General features: G+C 48.8%; 1 protein-coding gene across 1 annotated transcript; it reads right to left on the bottom strand.

Annotated features, from left to right (window-relative positions):
• Positions 1 to 292: 292 nt before the first annotated feature.
• LOC124671082 (probable ubiquitin-conjugating enzyme E2 23) lies at positions 293 to 3,743 on the bottom strand. Its single transcript, XM_047207516.1, has 6 exons — positions 3,256 to 3,743; positions 2,127 to 3,174; positions 1,766 to 1,876; positions 1,333 to 1,668; positions 1,082 to 1,152; positions 293 to 1,010 (listed from the first exon to the last, which is right to left on the bottom strand). The coding sequence occupies exons 1-6, from the start codon at positions 3,741 to 3,743 to the stop codon at positions 293 to 295; spliced, it is 2,772 nt and encodes a 923-aa protein (XP_047063472.1).
• Positions 3,744 to 9,017: the final 5,274 nt, after the last annotated feature.

The raw sequence follows: 9,017 nt of genomic DNA on the forward strand, positions 1-9,017 counted from the left end.
TTTGTGCTTTATTTTGCCATCTCGAGCACACTGGCCATTGCGTTGCTCAACGTGGCTATGCACTTTGGCAGATAGATATATGGTGTATATTTGATCTCACAATTTTTGTGACCGACAAATCTAGATGACCGTGCACTGCTCAGTCTGATCAACATGCTTTGGTCACACTCGTTCTGTGCTTGATTAACTCGTTTTTAATCGAAAAACAGAAAACAAAATACAAACTGACGTAGAACTAAAAATTGCGAGTAATTACAAGATCAAGCGACTTGGTCAGAGCCGTGGCATACGTCTAGTGAGCAGTGCTGAGAGCATATAACTTCTTAAACTCTTCGCACCCTTGGGCGCCGATCTCTGTGAAAGCTGCCACGAGGATAGGCAACATGTTGGCGAGCGCAAGCTTTAACCCAGCTGAGCATGGCTGTTCCTTACTCGCTTCGGTGGCATGGGCATTACCGACAACGCATCCCCGCAGGCACGCATCACATGTCGTGAGCACAAACCTTCCCTGTCGACGAAAGTGGTCCTTGACAAATTCCTCAAATCCCCGAGGCGGCCGGCGCAACACATGGATTATGGTCCGAAGGCTGAGCAGGTAAGCATTCTCACTGTAGGGCAGCGCATTGCGACGACCCTCTGGTTTGCCGACTAGGGTCTCATATCCGGCCTCGTTGTAGTATGGTTGGTCGTTGAGGACGAGGCCTTGGATGGAGACAACAACTTGGAGGAGGCTTGATGTTACCGACGACCAAAGCTCGGTGCCCTCACCATCAAAAGTGTTTAGCAGGCTGAGACACACAGTACCAGACTCGTAGAGGTTTGGATTGAGGCGTAGGCCATAGGAGTGGTAATACACTTGGGGTGGCTCAGCCGGGTAGGATGATGGTAGCTGCAAGTCAAAGAAGAAGAGCCCATGGTGGTATGGTGTCCCGCTTGCGCCCACCATCACCACCCGGAGCAGGTCCATGCGGCCCTCGAACACTTGTACATAGATGGTTTCTGCACATGAAATTGATATAGGTAGTTATGTTAGAAACATAGACTATGCATTTAGTATTGTATATACTCTCGTACCTGGTCGTTCTCTAGAATTTGCCATTCCTTTTGCACTGCCTTGGCCCAATTCTTCCCACGACTACCACCCTGCATTTCCTAAGAAAGAGAATATATATATATATTGGTACTAGTGAAGGGTAGAAAGAATATCGTCATAGTTAAGCAGATGAGTGTTATAGGGATAGACTGAACCATGTATGTACTGTGCATGTACACTGCTTTTCACTTTAACCTTGAATATCAACAATTGTTCATTTTGTAAAAACAAAATATTACCTTGCTTGCGTCGTCAATGTAATGGTGATCCTCAGGGGTGATCTGCAATACGTCGAAACGTGGGAAGCTGAACGATTCGTCACAGGAGCAGGTTGCAAAATCGTGGCACTCTACATCCACAATGTTCCTTGTCACGGCAGCAGCGATTTGCTCTGTTGCCGCATGTACCTCTGAGCTTGGCACCAATGATGACAGCGGCGGCTGGCGATTGGTCACCATGTCGCCGGTCAATGGATGCGAAGACTGGACTACAAGTCCCAAATGGCTTGCCATCGTCTCTGCTGGGTCGTCATTTTCGACATCGCTATAATCAGCTGGGTTCTGCAGATCATTGTCCTAAAATCAGATGTAAGATTATACCTAGGCACAAAAAGCGGCACCAATGATTTGCCGAAGTGGACAATGCTAGAACATACTACAAGGATATACATACCGTGTTGGCAATCTCTTCATCGATACCGTCATCCTCCAACCAATCGCCCATTTCAGTCCACAACTCCATGTAGTGCTCCTCGTTAACCACAATGATCTCATGTGGTGACACCTGCGGCACGCTCGATAAAATCAATAACAACTCGTTGAGTAGAGAGTTTATAAATATACTATGTTGTTAGTCCATGAAAAAGTAACTGGATTGTTATCAATAACAACTCGTTGAGTAGAGAGTTTATAAATACTATGTTGTTAGCCCATGAAAAAGTAACTGAATTGTTATCAATAACAACTCGTTGAGTAGATAGTTTATAAATACAAATTTGTTAGCCCATGAAAAAGTAACTGGATTGTTATCGTACCTTTGACATACTACCATCAGCCCACCTGACTTGAACATGTCCATCAGGAAGGTCAGCAACACGCCCCACCCATGAAAGGTCAACATTAGAGTTCGTTAATTCTGACTGCATAAGGCGGACTACTATATCTCCGTAGTAGGGTGAGTAGTTCAGTTGGAGATCATATGCACTCATCGTATCAATGCACTCGACCTCCCTAGCCTCGTCATTGCACATCTCTGCTTTGAACCATGACACACACACCGTTTGGTCCTTGCAGTCTAGGCTCCTGACTATGCCCACACGCCTTGTCGCGCCATTGTGCTCACCATTAGTATCAGCGGCAGTATCAAAAGAAAGACCGTTCTCAATGACGTGTTCTCCTGGTAAGAACTCTTGCTCATTCACCATACCAAAGGGGACAAGGTTCGCTGAGGGTATGCCATGCTGCAGGGTGCCGTCCTGCCATAGCACGTCGACAGAGGTGATGGTGCTAGCGACGGTCATGGGAAACTCCACCTCCACATGCCTCCTTATTTGTTGGTGTCGCTTCCGTCTGTGCCCCTTGAAGAAGACCTTCCTCAACTGCTTCCGATAAAATATCACAGCATTCTGCTTCGTGGGCGTGGGCGGTACTGTATGAGCAATTGGTGCTTCTTGGTCAGCATAAATTACGCCCTGGTTTTTTTCAGAGCATTGGTCTTCCTCTTCCTCATCTTCTTCCTCATCCTCATCCTCTTTCTCTTGATCGTGAGCACAAGCCAGATCGCCATTATCATCGTTGGTTTTGGTGGAACTAGGGGCTCTAAAGAAGCAATGGTCAGCTACACCCCAGCTGCAAATGCACGCGGCGCAGAAGAAGGTCAGGTCATCGGGATGCTGGTACGCTGGCGGAGCGGATGCCTCGACGAGCTCCTTGTCCGTGCCACAATGCATCGACGCAATCCAGTAGACGAGAACGCCGGATGTATCCACCTTGAGGACGGTGCCTACGTCGCGACGGGGATTCCAGTAGCCATTAAGCCACCGTGCGGTTTTGAAGAGGGAACGAGGGTTTCCCCCGGTGACGCTCAGCCCCGGGTAGAAGTCACAGTTCATTTGAATGCGGTATCGGTTGTCGGTGTCATCCAGTCTCCGTAGCATCTTGGACTTTGCGTCGTTAACCCTGCAGACAGCGCCATCGTCGAACAAGATATCGACATCGATAGACACCTCGACAACTCGGCCGAGCCACGGCCCGGACACGACGAAGTCCCCAAGATTGAGGCTTCTGACTCGCCGCAGGCTAGACGGGGACACACCCTTGATGATCCCGGTCGCCATGCCCCGGTTATCCACCTCGGCCAGGTCCAGCAGGGTGGTGACGCCGGTGACGACACCGATTTGGCCGGTGATGTCGCATGCCGACCCGACCACCTGACCGGCGTACAGGTGGCTTCTGTCGAGCACCCTGATATCCCGAGCGTTCTTATACACGACAGAGTTGTCGATGAGGAGAATCTCGAAGGTATCGACGGGGAGAGAGCTGTTCTTCACCGTAGCGTCCTGGATGACTATCCCTTGGCGGAGGATCCCGCGCCCAAAACTCACCAGGTCTTGCAAGTAAATATTTGGTGATGCCGCGGCGACGACGTCCATCTTCAATTCTTGATCTAGCTCTACAGATCGATCGATGTGTCGATAATCTGTCTATTGGTTGTTAAGGGAAGCTGTAGATATATAGTATTCTTCAAGCCGTGCCGGGGGAGACTCGTATACTGGATACTAGACAGACACGGATCCTGTACGATTAGGTACTGCTGCCGTGAATTAATTAAATTTGGGTACGAGTTCTCATTGGAGTATTGGACTCGTACAACCGATCGGCTATATAAAAACGTGTGGAATTTGAACTTTCTATTTTTAGCACGTGAGAGATGTTAGATTAGTTTATTTCTATTTTTGGGTGGAGCACTCCCTAAGACTAACCGGTACGTGCTAGGGCACTCTGTAGCAACATCCATAAAATAGGAGGCTAAAATACTAGCTGTTTCGCTTTCAGATCGTGCGTGCCTGAAAATTATACTAAATCCGCTGATTATGATCTCATTGCTCCGAGAACGAACCTATGGTTGTATGATTAGAGGATATACTGCTACTCATAGCCCACCAAAATTTAAATCTTAGATTTGATATTTTAGTGTCTTAAAAAATGGAATATTCTTTTTCACTGGGATGCGACGACGTTTATGTCGATAAGGCCATCTCCAATGACTTCGTCAATCTAAAGATTCACCGGATCAATTTCTCTATAGTAGTTTTTTTTACATTAAATAGGCTGCATCTTTATTAATTAATCTCCAGCATCACGTGCCAACACGTCCATTACAAACTCTGGGAAAAAAACCTACCCAAGCATTACATAGCTTATTCTTGCAGCCTTCCTTTGCTAACCTGTGTGCTACTTCATTACCTGAACGACGTACATGCTTAGACCAAAGAGTCCTCAAACTCACCTAGCAGCGCCTTGAGTTCTTCAATCAGAGGACCATGAACTGACCAATCCATCTCCCCTGCTCCGCAATTTACTGACCACCGCAGCACAGTTCCGTTTCCAGAACCAGCTTCCTCACCCCAGAAACTCTAGCAACTTCAACGGCACGATGACAGGCTAATAGTACTACTCCTTCAGGATTGCTGATCCCTGATGATCACCTCCGGTTACCATGTTCTCCAGGAGATAGAGCACCGTCAGAGTTAGCCTTGTGCCAGCCAGTGTCAGGAGGGAGCCAGTGCTCCATTTCCTTTGTCTCATGCATCACAGCATCAGGTTTCAAGCATTCACACTACGGGAGAGTCGCCGTACGCCGATGGCTAAGCGATGTGCCGACGGCTAAATGTCGGGCCCGTTGGCGCAGAGGCCCCCATCGATCGGCGACGGAGCTGACCGTCGGCACATCGCCTGGTACACCGACGGCCACCTTCGGCGCAATACCGGCCGTCGGCACAGGAAGGAGGTGACCGAAGGCCACCGTCGGCACAATGCCAGCCGTCGGCACACCGACTGACAAGCGGGTCAAGTCGTTACTCCATCACGGCACCGTTCAGGCTGTGCCGACGGTTGCCCATGGCACATCCACGGCCGTCGGCACAGCAGCCTGACTGCTGGGCCCCACTCATGTTGTGCTGACGGCTACCCACGGCATAGAATTTGGCCAACGGCACAACTTCTGCACCTTTTTTATTTTTACACTTTTTAGTACAAAGATAATTCTTACCCATATAATTGTTAATCCCAATCATTTTTATTTTTTATTTCTTCCTCACTACTATTTTGGCGAACCCATTTGCGGGAAACCTATGTATAAAGGCGGTATAGATCCCCCGGGACCCTGGTCTAGGGTTTCCCTAGAACTCGAGCCTCGTAGGGTGGGAATGGCCCCAAAACTTGTGTGTGTCAACATGGCATGCACACAAGTGATTTGAGATGGTTTTATATCCAAGGCTACCCCCAGGTGTGTCTGGCTTCTCGGACATGGGGTTCCTACACTTAGGCAGATTCTGGATGTATAGGGGGAACTTTCTGTGAGGTGAACCGGAGAGAGCGTTGAGAACATATGGGATGATCCTTGTTACCACATATACCTATGACCTAACCAAGCTCAAATGGAGGTATATGCCCACCGGGGGATCCCCGCTGGGATGTAGCCAAAGGGGTAGACCGCGCGGTCAATAGAAGTAGGGTTTCGTCAGATATCGAGCCTCGGAGGGTGCGAATGGCCCCAAAACTTGTGTGTGTCCACATGATATGCAAAAAATTGATTTGAGATGGTTTCATATCCAAGGCTACCCCCCCAGGTGTGTCTGGCTTCTCGGACATGGGGTTCGGACAATTAGGCAGATTCTAGATGTATAGGGGAACTCCCTAGGAGGTGAACCGGAGAGAACCTTGAAATCATATGGGATGATCCTTGTTACCACATGTACCTATGACCTAACCAAGCTCAAATGGAGGCATATGCCCACCGGGGGACCCCCGTTGGGATGTAGTCAAAGGGGTAGACCGCGTGGTCAACAGAAGTAGGGTTTCGTCAGAACTCGAGCCTCAGAGGGTGTGAATGACCCCAAAACTTGTGTGTGTCCACATGGTATGCACAAAATTTATTTGGGATGGTTTTATATCCAGGGATAACCCCCAGGTGTGTCTGACTTCTCGGACATGGGGTTCTCACACTTAGGCAGATTCTGGGTGTATAGGGGGAACTCCCTGGGAGGTGAACCGGAGAGAACCTTGAGATCATATTGGATGATCCTTGTTACCACATGTACCTATGACCTAACCAAGATCAAATGGAGGCATATGCCCACCGGGGGACCCCCGCTGGGATGTAGTCAAAGGGGTAGACCACGCGGTCAACAGAAGTAGGGTTTCGTCAGAAATCGAGCCTCGGAGGGTGTGAATGGCCCCAAAACTTGTGTGTGTCCACATTTTATGCACAAAATTGATTTGAGATGGTTTTATATCCCAAAAAGGTGTGTCTGGTTTCTCGGACATGGGGTTCATACACTTAGGCAGATTCTGGATGTATAGGGGGAACTCGCTGGGAGGTGAACCGCAGAGAACCTTGAGATCATATGGGATGATCATTGTTACCACATGTACGTATGACCTAACCAAGCTCAAATGGAGGCATATGCCCACCGGGGGACCCCAGCTGGGATGTAGTCAAAGGGGTAGACCGCGCGGTGAATAGAAGTAGGGTTTCGTCAGAAATCGAGCCTCGGAGGGTGTGAATGGACCCAAAACTTTTGTGTGTCCACATGGTATACACAAAATTGATTTGAGATGGTTTTATATCCAAGGCTCCCCCTCAGGCTTGTCTGGCTTCTCAGACATGGGGTTCCTACACTTAGGCAGATTCTGGATGTATAAAGGGAACTCCCTTGGAGCTAAACCGGAGAGAACCTTGAGATCATATGGGATGATCCTTGTTACCACATGTACCTATGACCTAACAAAGCTTAAATGGAGGCATATGCCCAACGGGGGACCCCCGCTGGGATGTAGTCAAAGGGGTAGACCGCGTGGTCAACAAAAGTAGGGTTCCGTCAGAAGTTGAGCCTCAAAGGGTGTGAATGGCCCCAAAACTTGTGTGTGTCCACATGCTATGCACAAAATTTATCTGAGATGGTTTTATATCCAAGGTTGTCCCCCCCAGGTGTGTCTGGCTTCTCAGACATGGGGTTCCTACACTTAGGGAAATTCTGGATCTATAGGGGGGACTCCCTAGGAGGTGAACCGGAGAGAACCTTGAGATCATATGGGATGATCCTTTTTACCACATGTAACTATGACCTAAACAAGCTCAAATGGAGGCATATGCCCACTGGGGGATCCCCACTGGGACGTAGTCAAATGGGTAGACCGCGCGGTCAACAGAAGTAGGGTTTCGTCAGAAATCGAGCCTCAGAAGGTGTGAATGGCCCCAAAACTTGTGTGTGTCCACATGGTATGAAAAAATTAATTTGAGATGGTTTTATATCCAAGGCTACCCCCATGTGTGTCTGGCTTCTCGGACATGGGGTTCCTACACTTAGGCAGATTCTGGATGTATAGGGGGAACTCCCTGGGAGGTGAACTGGAGAGACCTTGAGATCATATGGGATGATCCTTGTTACCACATGTACCTATGACCTAACCAAGTTCAAATGGAGGCATATGATCACCGGGGGCTCCCGCTGGGATATACTCATAGGGGTAGACCGCGCGGTCAACAGAAGTAAGGTTTCGTCAGAAATCGAGCCTCAGAGGGTGTGAATGGCCCCAAAACTTGTGTGTGTCCACATTGTATGCACAAAATTTATTTGAGATGGTTTTATATCCAAGGATACCCCCAGGATTGTCTGGCTTCTCGGACATGGGGTTCCTACAATTAAGCAGATTTTGGATGTATAGGGGGAACTCCCTGGGAGGTGAACCAGAGAGAACCTTGAGATCATATGGGATGATCCTTGTTACCACATGTACCTATGACCTAACCAATATCAAATGGAGGCATATGCCCACCGGGGGATGATACGTCTCCAACGTATCGATAATTTCTTGTGTTCCATGCCACATTATTGATGTTATCTACATGTTTTATGCACACTTTATGTCATATTCGTGCATTTTCTGGAACTAACCTATTAACAAGATGCCGAAGTGCCGCTTGTCTGTTTTCGCTGTTTTTGGTTTCGTAAATCCTAGTAAAGAAATATTCTCGGAATTGGACGAAATAAAAGCCCGGAGGCCTATTTTCTCACGAAGCTTCCGGAAGACCGAAGACGAGACGAAGAGGGGCCACGGGGAGCCAAACCCTAGGGCGGCGCGGCCCCCCTTGGCCGCGCGGCCCTGTGGTGTGGGCCCCCCGTGCCGCCTATCGACTTGCCCTTCCGCCTACAAATAGCCTCCGTGACGAAACCCCCAGTACCGAGAGCCACGATACGGAAAACATTACTGAGACGCCGTCGCCGCCGATCCCATCTCAGGGGATCCAGGAGATCGCCTCCGGCACCCCGCCGGAGAGGGGATTCATCTCCCGGAGGACTCTACGCCGCCATGGTCGCCTCCGGTGTGATGTGTGAGTAGTCTACCCCTGGACTATGGGTCCATAGCAGTAGCTAGATGGTTGTCTTCTCCCCATTGTGCTATCATTGTCGGATCTTGTGAGCTGCCTATCATGATCAAGATCATCTATATGTAATTCTATATGTTGCGTTTGTTGGGATCCGATGAATAGAGAATACTTGTTATGTTGATTATCAAAGTTATGCTTATGTGTTGTTTATGATCTTGCATGCTCTCCGTTACTAGTAGATGCTCTGGCCAAGTAGATGCTTGTAACTCCAAGAGGGAGTACTTATGCTCGATAGTGGGTTCATGCCTGCATT

Source organism: Lolium rigidum, chromosome 7 (assembly GCF_022539505.1).
Source record: "Lolium rigidum isolate FL_2022 chromosome 7, APGP_CSIRO_Lrig_0.1, whole genome shotgun sequence".
Taxonomy (NCBI): Eukaryota; Viridiplantae; Streptophyta; class Magnoliopsida; order Poales; family Poaceae; genus Lolium; species Lolium rigidum.

Coding starts and splice junctions, on each gene's coding strand:
- LOC124671082 (XM_047207516.1), bottom strand. CDS start 3,743: ATGGACGTCGTCGCCGCGGCATCACCAAATATTTACTTGCAAGACCTG. Junction 1,877..2,126: donor CTGATGGTAGTATGTCAAAG/GTACGATAACAA, acceptor AGCGTGCCGCAG/GTGTCACCACATGAGATCAT. Junction 1,011..1,081: donor GAATGGCAAATTCTAGAGAA/CGACCAGGTACG, acceptor ACCTATATCAAT/TTCATGTGCAGAAACCATCT.